This window comes from Protopterus annectens, chromosome 12.part0 (genome assembly GCF_019279795.1).
Source record: "Protopterus annectens isolate FY-2018-M chromosome 12.part0, PAN1.0, whole genome shotgun sequence".
NCBI lineage: Eukaryota > Metazoa > Chordata > Ceratodontiformes > Protopteridae > Protopterus > Protopterus annectens.
In genome coordinates, this window is record NC_056746.1 from 357,791,001 (window position 1) to 357,812,604 (window position 21,604).

Below are 21,604 nucleotides of genomic sequence, written 5' to 3' on the forward strand. Positions count from 1 at the left end.
TTGTCAGTCTGTATGCTAATAATACTACCTTCATTATTTACAATTTGTCATTTTTTCATAATATTCTCTTTTTCAATATCCTGTTCTACATCACTGTCTCTGGCTTTAGTGCCAGTTTGAATTATTTATTCATGTATATCTTGTGCAGTTTTACATCTTTACTGTTGAAAAAATTCACAGTCCATCAAAAATTATCAGTTTTGACTGCAACATGCTCTGTATTCTGTTTTACAATTTGCCATTAAATGCCCATCCTCCAGACACACACACATACACAAACACACAGACACACACATACACGAACACACACAGACACACACACACACACACACACACACACACACACACTGCTGGTATCTTCTCTTATTATCAACATTTGTGATGAATTCAGCGCCTCAAAATGAAATTTGGATTGTCAACAGACAGTACTTAACCAGGTCTTTAACTCCATGTATTATTGTAACAATAGGCAAATGCTTCACCTTATTTTGTTTGACTTGGAAAATAACATCATATTCCCCATGACCAGTCTATAAATTCTTGTTTTATCTTCTTAATATTGTGTGTTATGCTACAAACAGTTTCTAGATTTTGTGTGATATCAGTCTCTTCTATTATACCTGTCCAAAACTGAATAGTCAGTCTTTTCTTTGTTAACACAAACACTGTGACTCATTCCAAGCATACACATCTTTTTTTTTCTCTTTTCACATACATTCCAAAAAATTTCCATGAATATAAATGTCTCAAAAATCAAATCACACTAACTTTCCTTTCCCCAAGTAAATGAAAGAATGCATATTTTATGCTTTCATGCCTAATGGTGTGACAACATTATCTTCCCAAGGTTTGTCTGCAAGTATGGCATCTGCAAGGTCACAAATTTCAGAGGCAAATTCAAAAACCGACCAGCAGACAGTGGCAGCAACTATTATGTATATATTAATATAAACACATATACATTAGAACTGTAAAAACAAGATTCTTGTTTTTACAGTTCTAATGTATATGTGTTTATATTAATAAATACATAATAGTTGCTGCCACTGTTTGCTGGTTGGTTTTTGAATGTGGCAACATTATCCCTTACAAAAATATCTAAGTATAACAATGCATTTTTATAACTAATTATTGTGAATGGCTGTGTTTTACTCCTTATCACATTGTCGTCATTCTAGACTTACCTTCAGTTGCAGCTATAATGGCATAAGAACACTGCTATTGCTCAGTCGTTTGTTTTTTCCACTCTCAGTTTGTTTTTCTGCAAACTCATACCAACAACACTCTTTTTGCCCTTGGAATTACCTTCTCCACCTTCTTGTCCTCTTAAGAAATGTCCCATAGTCTGCGCTGCCTCAACAGTTTCTAAATTCACCATTTCAACCGGTACCTGTATCTACCAGCCAGAAAGTACTTTTTTACAACATTCTACCATAACAAAGCCAGCTCATCATCTAGATTTTGCTACTGCAATAAATCCAGTATAATGTCATCATCCATGCCACTTGATAGCACCTCCATAATGTTAACATTTTGTTCAGCCATATCAGCACTCTACTGCCACTGCAGATGGCACCTCCATGATGTTAACATTTTGTTTAGCCATATCAGCACTCTACTGCTACTGCAGAGGGCACTTCCATGATGTTTACATTTTGTTCAGTCATATCAGTACTTTACTGCCATTTGATGGCACCTCCATGATGTTTACATTTTGTTTAGCCATATCAGCACTTTACTGCCACTGCAGATGCCACGTCCATGATGTCAACATTTTGTTCAGCCATATCAGCACTCTACTGCCACTGCAGATGGCACCTCCATGATGTTTACATTTTGTTCAGCCATATCAGTACTTTACTGTCACTTGATGGCATCTCCATAATGTTAACATTTTGTTCAGTCATATCAGTACTTCACTGCCACTTGATGGCATCTCCATGATGTTAATATTTTGTTCAGTCATATCAGTACTTTACTGCCACTTGATGACACCTCCCTGATGTTTACATTTTGTTCAGCCACATCAGCACTTTACTGCTACTGCAGATGCCACCTCCATGATGTTAACATTTTGTTCAGCCATATCAACACTCTGCTGCCACTACAGATGGCACCTCCACGATGTTTACATTTTGTGTAGCTATATCAGCACTCTACTGCCACTACAGTCTGTCCTGCAGCATCTCCACTCTACAATGTGGCCCTATTTCCACCATTGTGTCCTCCCTCCCAGCACCCTTCATGCTCAGAGTGGAAGACACATCACAAAAAGCAGAGAGGAATTTTATTGGTTAAATTTCTCCTAGTCAATATGAATACTTATTGATTTACTTGCATTTGGTTACTGGGAAACTGCAACTTGACAGAAAACCCTTTTCAGTGGAAGCACAGGGAGAGAAGTTTCACATACAGTATGAACAATATTAAAAAATACAACAATTCTAGTCACTGGTCAGTCATGCAATATCACCTTAGATCTCTCCTGATAATAGGTCATAGGCTTAGTAGGACTAAGCTGATCAACAAAACATAAATAAAATAGAACAAAAAAACATCAATAATGGTTTGTAAAGCTGTCCTGAAAGTTTAAACAAATGGCTCTATTTACTAATATTATTATTACTAAATAAAAAAGACTCAATAAATCAATTTTGGGAAAGTAAAAGTCAAGCATTAGTGCTTTATATTGAACATGATCATTGAGTCTGTTGATGTCTACAAAAACATTGCTGTTTTGGTATATAATTTAAATTTCAAGGTGCATATTAACTGCTTTGTAAAGGAATGTCATAAGATACATTAAATCAGTAACGACTGACATAAAAAGTACTTATTGTAGTCTGATTAGACGAAAACTGGAATACTGTCATACATCTCAACTATCCAGATTTTTACAGAATGTCCAGATATTTACCTCATATTTTTGGTCTAATGCTCATAAAATTTGTGGTTTTCTGGCAAATCACTGGGATGATCTGAGGACAGAAGTCACTAAATAATGACATACATTTGAATTCCAGACTTCACATTCTTCAGAAAATGTATAACACAAACCCTGTTACTCTAGTAACTAAAAGTAATATTTAAAATCTCTCCCTATTTTTGGGCCTTTGTCCCCTCATTTTGTCAGGCTTTTTTTGTCCAGATTTTCTTACACTAAGAGTTTGAGAGGTATGAATACTGTAGTCTGATGAGACCAAAACAGGAATGTGGTAATACATTTTGGGTGACTTGTTCAAAGGAATATCAAAGGAAACATAAGGCAGTTCAAAGAAAAGTTACCATACTGATTAATAAAGAGGGGTGTTTGAATTATGAGAAGTTACTAAGACATTTGAGCTAATTTCCACCAAAGTACTGACATTTTTTTGCAGTCCAGATTTGCAGAGCTCCCAAAAATTACTTTATGTGGGAATGATTAGGTCTCTGAAATAGAACAAATACATCTGACATCAATCTCCTCTAAGAACTTTGAATAAAACAGATGAAACTATAAACTGATTTTCAGAAATAGTTGCTGGGACATTGAATACCCTCCCTGAAAGGTTGAGTGAGCAAAGCTATCCATACTTTTAAGAATGCAAAAGATGAGCATTATAAATATATTTATTATATGTCTTAAGCAGGCAGAATGGACAGTGTTGCCTGAGTCTATTATATTTTACTGTATTATGGGTTAGTATGATATTAGATGATCTGCTATGCGTTTTTAGATCTTTTCTGTTCAGTAATGTATGGGATATTTCTACACTAGGTAGAGTTATTTATTTTTCTTGGATGCAATATAGTTTGATAAACGTATATTATTTTGCAATCATTGTTTAGCTAGCATGTTTGTCTCTGCCTTTATTTCACTTCCCAGCCCTTTTTTTGTTCTTATTCCACTGTATTTTATTGTGAATCTCTCCTGTTAAAGGTGCTTGGTAACTTGGTAAAGGAAAGTCATACGTTAACTGGCTGTATTAGACAATACTTTAAATCAATAAGGGTAGATATAATGAAAAGTACTTACTGTAGTCTGATCAGACCAAAACATCTTGTAGATTCTGGTTGCCTTATTCAAATGTATATCAAAGGAAACTTGAAGCAGTTGTGGTTGTCCTCCACCATACTGGACTCCTAGATATTGATCTACGGCGTCTTTAATATGCTACTGACTTGTAACTCTGAAATGTCTTAGGGTGGGGAGTATATAAGGGTTGGGAGTTTTGGGTATTCTGAAAATGAGAGCTGTATTAAGGTTATGGTGATCAAATGAGCCAGAGAGGAACGATAACCATGATAGGACTGCTCCCTGAGTCCAGTTATTCAACAGACACTTTCCTTACCATTGTCAAAGAGGCCTTGATTACATCTATTTCCATATTGGAATCAAACAATTTTAAAAATTACCACTAAGTCTATAGCCTTACAATAAACTGATATGCATGTAGATATACTGCTATGTAGCTGACTGTGACTTTCTGAATCCTTCTGTCTGTTTTAGATCACAACACTACACTGCAACTGCTCTTAACAGGGTTGTTAATGCCTACTGATGATTGAGCAGTGTTTATATTCCAGATTGGTCTACTCTGATCCCTTGGTGTCTTTTAATACCAGATCATGGTATGATTTTACTTCCTCCGTACAGTTAATTTGTATCTTAGCTACTTGATTATAATCAGCAAGTAGTTTCTGAGGTACATTTACTATTGTGCAGTACTCACTATTATAGCACAGTACTATGTAAATCAGTCATCTGTAGAAAAAACATTTTTTTATTCTTTGTACCTGTATATAATTGAATTAGCTTTGGATCCATGTTTATGGTCGATATACCCTCTATACTTGTTCACATATTGTCTGCTTATCTGACTATATTATGCAACCTGCGCTATACTACATACATTTTTTATGACCAAGTGAACTTCTGATCCTTGTTTACTGTTTATGTATCCTTGGTAATTACTCACATGTATTATGTGCTTGTCTAATTGTATCATATATATTGTAATCTTTAGTTAGCAGTATTGGAGCTTTTCACGCTATTCCTCCACTGAAAATAGAGTTTGCATGGCCAGCTGGATTTTCCCTTTAAACAAAACAATCAGAAACAAACAAACATACATAAAATCCCCAAGTATCCACTTGCCGACTTGTGGGGTACTACAGGGCTCAGGCTTGGCCCCCTTGTTTTTTTGTGACATATTTTTTGCCACTCTTGGAGGTCATTCATAGTAGATGTATTAACTATCAAAATTATGCTGATGACATACAGCTAGACCTCTCCTTTTTGGCTGACTGTGTGCCATATTTTACTGCCCCTAAAATTCACGTGGTATCTATCCTACAATGGATGACTCTTAAAAGGCTTAATGTTAACCCAGTTAACATAAAGGCAATGCTGGATGATGGTATTATCTGTCCTTCTCATATCCCATTCCTCCCCATTTAGGGTTGCCACCTTTTCAAATACCCAAAGTATTCTCTCTCTCTTTTTTTTTTTACATAAATATGAGATTTTGCAGGACAAGCCATATTCACAACCACTACCAAGGAGTAGTCATATTTCTTTTGCCATAATAAAAGCTCCCTAATGTAGAATTTGAGTTTTAATATTGAGATGTATCAAATATAAAATAATTGTTTTATGCAGCTATTAATGGAAAGTTATTAACCAAAAAAAAAAAAAAGCTATTAAATCCAACAGGCTACAGAAGCAAGTTCACACCACAAAAATTGGGTTATTGCACAAACCCATGAACAAAGTGTACAGATAAGCACTTTTGTCACAAATAATCAGATGAATACAAAAATGAAGCTGCTATTTAAAAACTTAGAGCAAATCATGTGACTGACTCCACCAAAAATGTTAAAGAGGCATTAACCATTTTATACATTATTACAAAGTTACTTAAAACACAATATCCAACCGTTAAAAAAATCACCTCATAAAACATTAAATGAATAAAAACATCTACAAATATGTGTAACACATCATCTACAATATGCTTTAAGTGCTAACAAACAAGAGATGGAAATTGTATAATTAATGCTTGTTGCACAACCTACATTTAATCTTAATTGTCAAGCAACTTCTTTCTTCTCCAGTGTTAACCCCCAGGGACCCCCCTGCCTCTTTCAATATGCTGTTCAACTATAACAAATTTAAAAACATGATTGGGGTAAATACTGATGTGTTTAGCGAGAGCATTTTTTTTTTTCATTATTTTTTTTTATATCATTCAAATGTTCATAAACTCTGTATTTTAAAACCCTTTCCATTTTTCCTATATAGAAGCATGGAGAGCTCTGGCATAACTCAGTATAAACTACCCCTTTGTTAGGCAGTTTAATCTACCTGGGATATCAATCTTTCTCCCATTAATGATAAAACTTTCACCAATAACAATTTGTTTGCAAATTTTACAATTATAACATTCATACATGACTTTTATTTGTATAAAAGTGGGCACTTTAGCACTTTGTTCTAAAAATGATTTTAACAAGGTACCTCTTCTAAAAATTATAATTGGTTGTTCTCCCAGCTTGTTGTTACCCCCCAACATATTCCTTCAATACAGTCCAGTTCTTGTTAAGTATAGGTCTTATAGAAAAAGAGGTAATCAAGCTGGTGGCATGTGTTACCTTCAGAGATGTAACAGTGACCATACTACAGCCAACCCTGGTTCTCCTCAGTAAGAATGGGAACAAATTGCAAGGTTCTTCTTTTCTGTATCACTTCTTGTAATATATTGTCAGCAAAGCCCTCCAGGTAACCTCTTGTCAGGAACATATCCTTGATGTAATTACATTCAGCCAAAAATTCCTCAAAGTAACCATTCTTGCCGCACGTACAAATTGCCCCTCCACCACTGCTTTCTTTTGGTGAAGGGGATGCGTACTAGAATAATAAAATTGTTTGAGTAAGTAACCTTTCTGTAAATGCCAGAAGTGTACATACATTTTTCATAGTCTTTAACTAATGCCCTGTTTCACATGTAAATTGCAAAAAATCCATTGTGTTATTCAAATATTGAATAAATTCTACTATTGCAGCCTGGTCTTTCTTCCAGATTAAACACAAATCATCAAGGTACTTTAAATGCCAATAATCCTTGTGCAATAAACCAATTTTTGGATTTTTGTGGTGTGAATGTCTTGCTTCGGGTGCCTATTGGATTTATTAATGGAAAGTTAGAAATAATTTTTGTCCTAAAAATCACGGAAACTTGCTATTATTCATATCTTTCTACACAACCACCCAGCTAGGGACTAACCTGCATAAAGAGGGACAACAAGTGGTAACCCTGTCCCCATCCTTATTTTTTAAGTGAGGGATTGGGTGGGGTTTGCTTTATTTTTGTGAGATATGGGTGTAATCCATAGTGACAGACTATCTCTTAACTACATATTTCATCTATTGTCAAGGTGTCTTATTTCTTTCTGAAAAATATCACCAAATCAAGTGCATTATCATCTTTTCAGACCTTGCAGTGGTGATGTTTCTTTTGACTTTAAATTATTGCAGTGCTGTTTAGCTTAGACTTGCAGACAGTGACTGCCCATACATGTCAAGCAGAGTGTCTCTTTGGCCCTCTTCAAAAGGAACCTTGGCGATTGGATGGGAGAGAGGAAATTCACCTCTGGGATCACGTCAGTTGCCCTGCTAGACAGGGGTCCAGGGAAGTAAATATTGTGGGAAGAAATAGCCAGGGAATTGTTATGGCTAGACTTGTATAGGCCCTAGGGCCGATAGCCTAGTACCAACATATGAACCTATGAACCAGTGACCTGGTGTGACTTCTATGGGTACAGAATTCCAAAGATAGATGTATAAATGGAACTTTCTGCTCAGGTCATATTACTTCTGTGCTACAGGATATGCTTTTGTTGCCAATCACTGTCCTGACTGTGCTTAAGATCTTTTTATAGGTTCATAGGTAAGTACTAGGCTATCTGCCTGAGGGCATCTATAAGCCTAGCCAGAATGTGTTGGCTTTTGCTGCCCCCTTAGATTCGTTTCCTGTGCCTCTGTCCAGCAGAGCCATTAGTTCCCTGTGCCTCTATCCAGCAGAGCCACTGCAGTGATCCATGGGGTAAATTTTTGTTTCCCACCCACTCTTCAAGGTTTCTCTTGAAGAGTGTTAGTGAGGGGCTCTGCCTAATGTAGATTGGAATCCTGTTCCAAAGCATGGGGAGTCTCTGGGACAGGAATCCATCCCTCCAGCACATCATATTTATCATTGTGGTGAGGTTTAGATCCCTAGAGCATGTGGCTCTTGGGGATTTGTTTTTTTTTAGGTGGAGCATGTCCATCAATTCTGGGTTGGACATGGCCTTGTATGTCAGGCAGAGATCACCTCTGAGTAACCGGTATGCAACTGAGTACAGCTGGAGTTTCTTCAGTCGGGCTGCATAGGGCATCTGTTTAAGGCCAGTAATCTTCTTGGTGAGGTACTTCTGTAGTCTTTCCAGCTGTTGCAGGTGTCTTGTAAGGTACATCCCAAATGGGGCATTGTACTCTATGATGGAAGGATTTTCTAACCACCTTGGTAATATGATTATCAAAGGAGAGATTACTATCTACTTGGGTCCCCAGATCCCTTCTACATTTTCTGTATTTAGGGGACTACCACATATGTGGTAGTTCATGGATACTTTGTTTTTCCAAAAGGGATGACTATGCACTTTTTGGCATTTAGCTTGAGGCCATGATTTTGAAACCAGGTATCCATCTCAGTGAGACCCTTCTGGAGGATGTCTGTATCAGCCGGAGAGTCAGTTATGGCCCCCAGTTTGCAGTTGTCTGTGAACTTGGTCAGCCATAGTCCTCCTATGCTTGCCTGTACCTCTGAGAAATATATATCAAACAGGAGGGGTCCCAGGACAGAGCCCTGGGGACGCCACTTGTAACCAGTTTAGAGTCAGACCTTGAGCCTGCAACTCTCACAGTGTGGATTCTATCCATGAGCCAATTGGCAACCCATCTCGTGATGTAGGGGTTTATGTTCAGGCTGGTGAGCTTGTCTATAATTCCAGAATGGGGAATGGTGTTGAAAGCCTTTGCGAGGTCTAGGTAGGCTGTGTGGACCTCCTTTCCCTTGTCTAAAGCCTTGGTAACTGTCTCAAAAAAGTCCACCAGGTGTAGGAGGCATGATCTGCCCTTAACAAATCCAAACTGGGTAGGGTCCAATGTTTGGAGGTTCCCAATGTCTCAGTTAATGGGTTCCATGATGATGAGCTCCATAGCCTTGCAGACCAGGCTAGTCAGGCTTATAGGGCAATAGTTCCCGGGGGGGGGGTCTGTTGTGGCACCACCTTTGTGTACTTAGACTGTAGAGAGGCTGAATTTGAACAGTGTGTTTAGGTGAGGGGTTACTTAATTTTGCAGCTTGTGTAAGACACAGCCTGGGACACTGTCCGGTCCCATTGAAGCTGTGTTTTGTTTTCATTCTGTGCCCTACACATTCTTGTTTCTATTTACAGCAATTCCTGGTACCCTATTCCCAGTAAAGCCTTTAAGATCATTGAATGAGGGACTGCTAGTTGTTACTAGGACCCATCTAGAGATATCTTGAAGGCATTATTTTGGGCTGTCACAAACAAATAACTGGTGTCAGAGCCATGGACTAAAACTAAATGGCAAGAAATGCATAATAGTATGCTTTGGGAAGTCATCCATCCCTGGTAACTATCATATTGACAACACACCCCTTAGAGTTGACCGAGTAGTCAGGGACTTAAGGACACTCATAGATAGTAATCTACCCTTTAATCATCATGTGTCTACAGTGGTGAGGAAATCATTCTATGTTGCACAACTTATAAACAAAGGTATGGCATCTAAGTCCAAGGAAGTCATTGTTCCACTGTATTTGGCATTCATCAGACCTATCATTGAGTACAATGCACCCTTTGGTATGTACCTAATCAGGCATATCCAACAACTGGAATGTCCACAGAGGTTCCTCACTAAAAGAATACTGGGCATAAGTAATATGTCGTATGCAGACCACCTCAAGGCTCTATCCCTGTATTCTGTCTCCTACAGCCTTTTGAGGGGAGATTTATGCCTGGCATACATAGTATTGTCAGACCACACTCTGATGGACCTCCTGCATATCCACAAAACAAACAGCACCAGAATTACCCATTCTAAAGACTTAAACCTTGCCTGTGATATAACTAGGACCTGCTGGAGAGATAGGTATGTATCCCAGAGACTATCCCGTCTATGGAATAGGCTCCCCATCCATGTAAAGCAGAGTTACTCCCTAGGCCAATTCAAGTGCAATTTGGGCAATTGGATGGGAAACTAGAAATTCATCCATGGCTTGGCACCTATGTCTCTAATGCAGACAGGTAACCTGTAAATGGTTCATCTCCCAGGCCCATGCTTACACCTATCAATGGTACCAGAACTTGTCAGAGATTTGGGATGCATGGCTAGGCTTAAAAAGGCCCTTGTGGTCGTTAGCCTAGTAAACACCTATGAACCTATAGATGGCTCCAGTCATGTGGAATTATTTACCTTTCTTGATTCAGGCAGGCAACTCTAAAGCCTTCATTGGAAGACCTATAAAATGGGTCCCTATCAGTTCAGCACACTTATATCGAACACGGCGTTTGTTGAACTGATCATACTGAGATTGCGGTGCAGTGAGGATCAGGAAAATTGCCCTTTCCGCACTGTAGTGCAATCTCAGAATTGGCATTTGTAATTAGTGTGGGGGCAGACCCCCACATGAGCAGAATTCGATGAACAGCATTTCCGATGAAATGCCGTCCGCTGAACTGACAGTTCGATGTATTGATATAAACCCCATAAAATATCATTCCTTTAGGAAAGTCTGTTTGAATCATTACAGAGAATTCACATTCTAATTTCTTTAGTTTAATAGTTCCAATGATTTTGCATTTTAATAAGTTTTGCACTGCCATATATAAAGTCCTGGGTAATAGGCATTTAAACAATGAGATAAATATTTTAATTAAAAATATTAGAAGTTGCCACTTAGACGACTACCGATAATTATGTGCAGAGGTTTGTAACTGGAAAAGGACATGGATATGCTAAATAAGTAACAGATTGTGGCAAATCACATTAAAGTGCAATACAAAAGTACTGCTGTTTACTATTTTGAAACACAGTGAATGGCCTTAGGAACTATTATTGTCAAAATAATTTCACAAACAAGAATGACAGAAACTGTGCATAGGATTTTTTTGTTCTTCTTCTCCTTTCAGCTTTTCCCATTAGGGGTCGCCACAGAGGTACAACAGTCCGCAGAATAATTGGCAGTCTAGTTTTACGGTGTTGAGCTGCCAGCCAGGATCCCAACCTTCAAGGCACACACACACACACACACACACACACACACACACACACACACACACACACACACACACACACACACACACACACCTAGGGCTAATTTAGAGTGTCCAGTCCACCTGGAGCATGTGTTTGGGGTATGGGAGAAAACTGGAGCACCCAAAGGGAACCCACACTGCACAGAAGGCACCCCAGCCAAGAATCGAACCGGAGAACCTCTTGCTGTCAGGCAGCAAAATATATATATAATGTATACACACACACACACACACACACACACACACACACACACACACACACACACACACACACACACACATACACATGTATTTTATATACACACACACACACACACACACACACACACACACACACACACACACACACACCCTGGAGGCATCTTCTGAATCTCTGCCTCCTGGCGACACAGCAGGTTAGGGTGGTGCTGCTTTAGTCATTTTATTGAGTTATGCATGGTTATCATACATAACTCTGGGTAGGGCTGACCCCTAATTCCCATGTGTCAGTAAGGGAAGCACCAGGCTAGTAATAACAACAACAACATGGTATGACACAAACCTTTGCATGAAGTCAAGAAAACATGACTGCTGGCTATCTGTACAACTGTCCTGTAGCCATCTGTGATCTACACATGCAAAGTCCTATTCAGCATGGTACATGTTCCAAACTATGCACAGTCCAGTTTTTCATGTGTCGCCCTAAGCATGCTGCTAGACGATACTGTCAGAATACATCTGTGGGCTTACCATGGTGTCATTTTAATGCATTCAAAAGTTCCACAGGAGAAGAGTTCTGGAAAGCAGAACAGAGGCCTGATGTCCATGCAGCTACTTCGACTGACAATGATGGCAACTTGCAAGCAGGATGGTTTGAAGATAGTGCAATGTCTGTGATACTCTGGGGAGGGAAACACCCACATCCATACATACAGAGCTCCTCCTGTGTCCTCAACAGATGCAGCACCAGAAAGAAAGACTCCAGAAACTCTGATGTTACCACAACTCCCATACTGTCATAAGTGTGTATACAAAACTATATCAGCTAATAGATGTGCAAGACAGCAAGTCAGGCGCAGGCAGCTGTTATGGATTTACAGACATTCATACTATCCCTGTACTTTCTTTTTTGCCCTGTTTCCTTTTTTCTCTTTCTTCTACTTTCCTGGTTTTCATTGCTGCTGACAATACCTGCAGGGTGTGTGTCATTGGATAAATAACGCCCACCCTAGGATGTTCTGAGGCCTGACGCTGCATTGATCTCACACACATACACACACATACAGATACACAATTTTCTATTTTTAAATTTTTTGTTTGTTTTGTGTTTTTTTGTTTGTTCGTTTGTTTTAGTTTTACACTCACTAAACGACAAAGGTGCTGCTTAGTGAGTGTAAATTAATGGTGTCCGTTAGCTCTGTTATAGTCCAAGCTCCAAGGCAGCTTAATTATGTTGCTGTGAAATGGCAGACTAATTTTTCAGCAGGCATTACTGGTACATTGAAACCCTGCTGGAGAATGTTCATTTAGAGTGGTGATGTCCATTCTCTAGTTGCTGTCAGCATCAGCACTCTGGGCCACAGAATGCATACTGCAATACAATGCTCTATTGCTCTAGCTGCTTTGTGCACCTTCAGTGAGCTTGAACACTTTTATCATGTTTGCAAGTAAAATGAACTACCAAGGTCCTACATCAGTTTGTTGGGTCAATGGGTTACTCGGCATGGAAAGATACATTGAGCCAGGTAACCACAGTGTACAGAATTCAAAATTAAATTATTCATGAGGATTTGTTTGAAGCCCTCTTTCTGAATCATTACTTGTGAGTCAGTTATAAAATTACTGCTCTGCAAAAGACTTCAATGAGCCCAGTTTCTGAATCCATCCCAGAATCCTACAGATTACATAATTAATATCTGGTGACAAATGTTGAGGAATGTGTCATCATGGAACTCATAAACAAAGACATTGGTAACCTCCAAACTCTGGACCCCACCCAGTTCGGGTTTGTGAAAGGCAGATCATGCCTCCTGAACCTGATCGACTTCTTTGAGGCAGTCACCAAAGCAGTAGATGAGGGTAAGGTGGTTCACACAGCCTATCTTGACCTCGCCAAGGCTTTCGACACCATCCCCCATTCTGGAATTATAGCTAAACTCACTAAACTAGGTATAAATCCCTATGTCACAAGATGGGTTGCCAATTGGTTCACTGACAGAACCCACACTGTAAAAGTTGCAGACTCCAAATCTGACTTCAAACCAGTGACAAGTGGAGTATCACAGGGTTCAGTCCTGGGACCTCTCCTGTTTGGTATCTACTTCTCTGAAGTACAGACTAACACAGAAGGCCTTTGGCTAACAAAGTTTGCAGATGACTGCAAACTAGGAGCCATAGTTGAGTCCCCAAATGATGTGGACATCCTACAGAAAGGCCTCACTGAGACAGATGCCTGGTGTCAGAGCCATGGCCTCAAGCTCATTGCCAAAAAGTGCATTGTCATCCCCTTTGGTAAAAACTCTGTACCCATGAACTACCACATAGGCGGCAATCTACTTAACTCTGAATGTGTGATAAGAGACCTGGGGACCCAGGTGGACACTAGTCTCTCCTTTGATAATCACATCGCCACAGTAGTCAGGAAATCCTTCTACGTGGCACACCTCATCACAAAAGGGTTCTCATCTAGGAAAAAAGAGGTCATTGTTCCCAACAAAAGTAAAAGCACTGACAGTACCACAGCTGGGAAATTTATTACAAAAATAAAGAAAAAAATCAAAACAAAGTTACAAAGAATAAATCCTTACAAAACAGTGGTAAGCGCTTTCAGGGATCTACCCCTTCATCAGATAACAGTTAAAAATCCCATAATTCATTAAATACTGGAGGTTAGTCACATGCTGTTTCAAAATTTCAGTTGTACCCAATAAGGACATAACAATTAGCGCATCAGTACATATTAGCACAGTTATGAAAATAAAAAGACCATACACTAAAGGAATTATAGCTAAGATAAATAAGAGATGTGTGTAACCTTGTATGGTGTATAACTATATATAATAAAAACCTGCTAATCCTAGCAACAACACTATATATATATATATATATATATATATATATATATATATATATATATATATATATAAATACAATACTAGTGCATCCAGCTTATATACATACATTAGGTCATTGTTCCCCTCTACTCGACACTCTTTAGACCCATTATAGAGTACAATGCCCCTTTTGGAATGTACCTCACAAGACATCTGCAGCAGCTGGAAAGGCCGCAGAAGTACCTCACAAAGAGGATTACTGACCTCAAACAGATGCCCTACACTGACCATCTCAAAAAACTCCAGCTTTACTCCATAGCATATCTCCTACTCCGAGGTGATCTCTGTCTAACATAGGTTCATAGGTTCATCGGTTGCTACTAGGCTATCAGCCCTAGGGCCTATACAAGCCTAGCCATAACAATTCCCTGGCTATTTCTTCCCACACTATTTACTTCCCAGGACCCCTGTCTAGCAGTGCGACTGAAGTGATCCCCGGGGTGAATTTCCTTTCTCCCATTCAATCGTCAAGGTTCCTTTTGAAGAGGAACAAAGAGGCACTCTGCTTGACATGTATGGGCAATCTATTCCAGAGTCTGGGGAGTCTCTGGGTCAGGAACCTATCCCTCCAGCATGCTTTGTTTATTGTGATGAGAAGGTTTAGATCCCTGGAGCGTGTGGCTCTGAGGGATTGGGATTTCTTTTAAGTGTAAAGTAAAGCTATGTCAAACCCAGAGCTGTTAGGCATGCTACACCTAAAGAAATTCCAATCCCTCTGAGCTACACGCTCTAGGGACCTGTGTTGCCCATGTTGGCAATGACCAGGTCTAGGATATTGTTGCCCCTGGTGGGGGTGTGAATAAGTTGATCCAAGGCATTGGAATTTATGGATTCCAGAAAACGTTGAGCAAAAGAGTTGGTATGAGTAGTTTTCCCAGTTAATGGTGGGGTAGTTGAAATCGCCCATTATTAGGGTGTTGGGTTGTAACCTAATACTTTCCAGTGTATCAAGAAATGAGGAGTGGGAATCCTGAGGCATGGTGGGGTGGTCTGTAGCAAGCTACAATTTGGATTGCAATCTTGCCCAGAGTTAGTTGCACTTGGATAATCTCTGATGGATTATGTTGTGCAACTAGCCTGGAGGTGTGGATATCCTTAATGAATATGGACACGCCTCCACCTTTAGGGTGGTTACAGGGTTAAGGTTACAGGGTTTTACTACATCCACATTCCAGAGGTACAGCCTTTTGACTAAAATGACTTTATATTAAACCTGCACAGTTAAATTACTGCCAGAGTCTGCAGGTATGTTGCTGATCAGTGAGTGACTGACTGGGCCTTGTAGCCCTTTTCATTTATGACCTTGTTCTGTATATACAATATCAAGCCATACAAGTAATACATAGGAACAGACATGCATTACTGTTTTAGTAACAAATACACTACGTAAAAGTCAGAAGACAATACAGTCAAGTGATTTGTGGCTCTGTAATAGCATTCACATAAAAGCTAAATAGAATGTCATGATCAGTTGAATTAGAAGTGCTTGCTAGGAATGTTGGCCATTTTTTCTGCCTTCTCAGAGTGTGGTCTTGAACAAGAGCTATTCAAATGTAATATCCTCGGTGTCACTATGAAGAAGAAGTTGAACTCCTCCCACACATCTGCAGGCATTCTCAAGACACTGTCTGCTCATTTGCGTGTCTCGCAGTGACATTCTGTCTGGTGCATTCATCTCATCAAGTAGTTTTCCATTGACAGATGCCCCTCCCTCTTCACCTAAGTGTTCAGAATGTATGGGACTCATGCTTGAGGACTTGACCACAAATTCAGGATTTAGCAGGAATCCCAAGAGATCTAGTACCATGCACTTCTTGCATTCTTACTTGCCAGTTTTTGATAGGTTGTGATTTGCACAGGTCTAAATAAAATCCCTATCTGGGTTCAGATCTGACAGACATGAGCATTGAGCTTTCATCCACTGGGAACACTCTAGCTGCATGGTCCACAACCAGGAACTTCTGATTATTCACATCCCTGTCAGGGCCTGTCATGAGGAACAGTTTCAGAATAGGAGCTGACAACCCTATTTAAGACGCTGTGCTTAAATTTGAGTCTAACCTTATCTTGTCATTACAGTCTACTTCTTGCACCAGAGCAGGGTCCTTTCCCTCCAGAAAGGTAATATTGAATGCTTCTAAAGTCGGTTTCCATTATCTTGGTGTAAGCTATGGCTGGAATACAGTGACCTATGCACTTGACATCAACATTTGTGAGAACATGATGACAAATGTAAAATGTAAAAAATGACAGAGAAACATAGCAATGCCATCTGTAGCCCATAATTCAGATCCATCTTTAGATGCACATTGACCATGATGACAGCAAAGAATGGAAACCTCTGTTGCTATATAAGACACAACCCTAGGACAATCATAAAGGAAATGTAGATGATGACACTGGAAACAAACTGCAAACCATGCATAAGATGCTTCAACAGCCTTGAAGCAGCGCTCATTTTCATATTACAGATGAATATGTTTCTGAAAGTGACTGGCTATATTTGTATGGGGTTTTTGCTTGGTGCCCTTGTTTCCTCTTGCATCTGAATAAGATGTTGTACTTGAACCTGTCAGTCCTCCAAGAGAGCATGTAGCATTTTTGTGTGTGCATATGCATATGTATGTGTGTGTGTATGGGGTGATAGGTGTGTGTGTGTGTGTGTGTGTGTGTGTGTGTGTGTGTGTGTGTGTGTGTGTGTGTGTGTGTGTGTGTGTGTGTGTGTGTGTGTGTGTGTGTGTGTGTGTGTGTGTGTGTGTGTGTGTGTGTGTGTGTGTGTGTGTGTGTGTGTGTGTGTGTGTATGGGGTGGTGTGTGTGTGTATGGGGTGGTGTGTGTGTGCGTGCGTGCGTGCGTGTGTGTGTGTGTGTGTGTGTGTGTGTGTGTGTCTGTGTGTGTGTGTGTGTGTGTGTATGGGATGATGTGTGCGTGCGTGTGTGTGTGTGTGTGTGTGTGTTACATGTAATAGACTGGCATCTATTCACAGTTAGTTACTCTACATTGAGCCTACTGTGTAGAATATACTCTGGTTCCCCATGGTCCTGAACTGGATAAAGTGAGGCTCAGACAGTAAATGAATGGCTCCTGTTTTGAGTTCTTAAATATGTCAGTGACATTGTTGTATGAACAATTTTAATGATTACTTCCAGTCTCATGCAGAATGCCATGACACACACATTCCATAAGTTTCAGAGTACTGTATATTAATTTTAGTAAAAAATGTAATAAATAAAATTTTGAAATTAATTTAGTCAGAAAATTAGCCCTCTAAGCCTGTTTTGCTTTGACATGTAATGTAAAACTCTAAATCATTAAAATATTTATTAACATTGAGGGCATATTTTGACCAAGAACTGTCATACTTGTATTTCAAAGCATTGTTGCATTTCATTGATTAAAGATGAATGTAATGTCAATGTATTAACAGTAATTTATTTATTTGTTCACTACTGAATGCCTTCTCAGAGCTGGATTATGGTCAAATGGGGCCGTATGGGCCAGCTCAACCCAGCCATTCCAGTGTCCCATTATTTGGTTATTTCTCTCCAATTATTATAAACATTGCTCAAACTTGTAAGTATATGTACTATTTTCTTCTTGACGTTTACAATAATTACAGAGATTCAGATTTAATTTAAATGTAATACTTTTATTTCAAATTTCATAGTAGAAATACTCAAGGCTATTTGCTAAACAAAACAAAACAGTCTCACATTGAAAACAAACTTAGCATGAGCAAGAGTAAATGTTTCTTCTCTTGAAACTCACATTCATTGAAAATGTATCAGATAAGTGGTGGATTAAGTGTACCTTGAGCCCTGGCTGTTTTATAATCATGGACCCCACTGTACACATTTTAGGACTATGCAGATCTGCATGTTTTCTTTGATTCATCTTCTTGATTGTTTTAAATCATATTTCTTCTGTAATACAGCAACATGTGTCAGATGTGTTTTAAATTTGTAGTTTCAAATATTTTTCCAATAAGCAGTGAAACAAAATGTATGAACCAATAATGACAAAGTACCCATTTCAGAACATTTCCACCATAAAACGCTAATTAAATTGCTGTTATTAGAATCCACCAGTATCCTTACTCAAGAATTACAGCTACTTTATCAATTGTGTACATATCACTTGCCTGCCTGTGATAAAAATGGCCACAATAAAGTATTCCAGTTTGCTTTACACAAATGCACAGTAGTCCTACAAAGATAGACTAATTACTTTTTAACTTTATCAGCTCAGCAGGATCAGCCATTTTTACATACAAACATCCCCAAACCCAGCAATTGTAGTTACACTGTTGACTGTATCCTTCTCAAATGTCTCTATCACAATAATAACAATAATAATAATAACAATAATAATGACCAAAGTCACATATTTCAAATTTGTTTCACACAAACACACAGTAGTCAAGGTTAGTCCTTCTACACCAGATTAAAGACTGTTTAAAAATTACCAGATGATACGAGCATAAAGTACTTTCATCCACAGAGAGGCCCTTACCCCCACCAGCAGGTATAGTTACTTTGTTGACTGTGAACACCCCTTGCTGTTATGTAAAAATAAATTACATTACTTTAACCTTCAATGAAATACATGAAATTGGATACAGGTCACTAGCATAAGATCATATGATCCACCCATGCATACCACTGTTTAAATAGACTACTGAGGGCCAACGTCATAGCACTATGCCTGAATCATAGCACTACGCCTGAATCATAGCACTACGCCTGAATCATAGCACTACGCCTGAATCATAGCAGTTGAGAGGTATACTGTTGATGATTATGATTATGATTATTATTATTACAATTTATAAATTCTTAGGGAGTATATATTTCTGTCCCTTCATTTCCTTAGATTTAATATTCATAAAGATGTTTATTCTGAATTTATATTCGAACTCTGTGTTTTGTGAATCATCCATAAGAATGGTCTCAAATATGGAAACTATACCAAGAGTTTCAAAACAAAATCACTGATTTCTTCAGTGTTTCAGAAGTAGTTGTAAAGTTTGTCAAGATATTACTGACAAAGCCATCCTAATGTGTTTAACTTTGCTAACATGCCTGTTTCTGCTTTTCTCAAAGACTAATGTAACAGTAGACGATGCTGTTTCTCCTGAATTCTAGAAATTACAGTTTTAGTTATATAAGTTTAAGGTTACTGGAGGTACAAGCTTCCTACGCTTGAGAAGGGGGTGAGGTAGTACTCCCGACATACACACATGCACACACACACACACACACACACACATATATATATATATATATATATATATATATATATATATATATATATATGTATGTGTGTGTGTGTGTGTGTGTGTGTATATGTATATATGGGTCTACTTCGACCGATCAAAATTACATATGTGCGGATTTCACTTACCCAACTCCACTTTTTCAAACTTTCAGCAATCCGAAAGCACGGACTGTCGAAATCCTTTCCCTGTGAAAGGAACCACTTGTCCACCAGAAGAAAACACCTAAACAGATCAAAACTAAACCCACCAAAGTGGGGGGCTTTGCCTCCCACACCCCCATACTTAAATATACCAACTCCGAGATTGCACTACATTGAAGAAAGGGCAAAGTTCACCATGGTGGCCAAGTGGTTCCTTTCACAGGGAAAGGATTTTGGCAGTCCGTGCTTTTGGATTACTGAAGTTTCTTTTGATGGGTCAAAGTAGACCCATATATATATATATATATATATATATATATATATATATATATATATATATTTTTTTTTTTTAAATCAGTCAAATAGTGACTTCAAACTGATGGGTTCCTTGAGGGATGGCTTGCTGTAATATGCTTTCGCAAATTGTTTTAGTGTCAGTTAAGAGTATTATACATAACAAGTCATCTGTGGTCATTACTATTAGTGCATAATTTCTTACACTTTCAGCTGAGCAGAAATGCATAGACATTCAGAGAACAACCAAAAACATGCTCTGTCATGTCTTGTGTTCCTTAACCAGTCTCTACAATAACATGATCATTTCTTTTGTTCTGCAGTTCCTGTTTGCTGCACTCAATAGTGTCTACATTGATGTCTTTGGGCCAACATTCACACCAGATATAGAGGCGTCCTGGCAGAAGTTTTACTCTCTGACCTACCAACAGCTGGAAAAGTGTTACAGTACCTGTCCATCATCATAGACTGCTGCAAAGTACTTCTTGTATTTCAAGGGTGATCATATATGGTTTTGTTTCTTGGATATGCAGTCTTCAGAATGATGTTAAGTTCTTATTTTTAAGCAGGGTAAAAGTTAAAGTAATATTATTCATTGTAAAGTATATTACATAGAAAAATGTAAATAAGCATATTAGAGAAATCAGAAACTGTCAGCATTTAACTCATTGTATAACTAAGTATTAATACTGTGTACACAGAAATATTACTAGAACATATTGATAATATTTACAAATTCTGGCGTTATGAATAAACGTATTTGTCAGCCTGGCTGTATTTTACTTCAGTATTGATTAGAAATGTAATTGCATTATGAATATTCTTGCCAAAAAATGAAGAAGAAAATGCAAGTCACTGGGATCTTAACTGCACTGAAAACATTTGTTTTCACTTGCTTTTTTGCTACAGTTAAAATGAAGAGAGAGATGGTTTCTTGAATGCTTTTGCATGCAACACGTCAGTCCGTTTATAATCACTTCATTGAGGCAAGGACATCATAAAATGGCAATTTTCCTGATCTTTCTACTGTCTCCTTGTCTTTTCCATTAACATAAGTAGAGCTCCACATTCAGTGTTTTCAAAAAGCTTCTGCAAGTGGGATGGACAGATTCATCATGCTCTCTGCTTGCACACCAGTGGGAGGGTAGAGGGCATGTCAGTCACTGGCTGGACAGATATACAATTAAGGAAAACTGTGCCATGAAACTCAAAAGCAGAAAGCACTTGATCAAAAGGAAACAGCAGGGGAAAAGCACACAAAATGTTGGCAGTGTGCCAAGCGTTTCAAAAGCATAACAAATGCTGACATATTGCAAAGGAAATGGCAAACAGCATGGCATCTTGTGCATCCTTTACTGCATGGGTCAAATGTATCTATCTGTCTGCATAGCTGTAAAAATGTGTGCATTTGTGTGTTTATGTACTACACTAAACAGCAGC

General features: G+C 38.6%; 1 protein-coding gene across 1 annotated transcript in view; it reads left to right on the forward strand.

The window, feature by feature from the left end:
* Positions 1 to 20,935, forward strand: part of LOC122816566 (cytoglobin-2-like) — a 124,424-nt gene extending 103,489 nt beyond the window's left edge. The window contains exon 3 of the mRNA XM_044089429.1: positions 20,488 to 20,935. Within this exon, the coding sequence (XP_043945364.1) occupies positions 20,488 to 20,631 (144 nt within the window). The 3' untranslated portion in view covers positions 20,632 to 20,935. The remainder of the gene's footprint in view (positions 1 to 20,487) is intronic.
* The last annotated feature ends 669 nt before the right edge of the window (positions 20,936 to 21,604 follow it).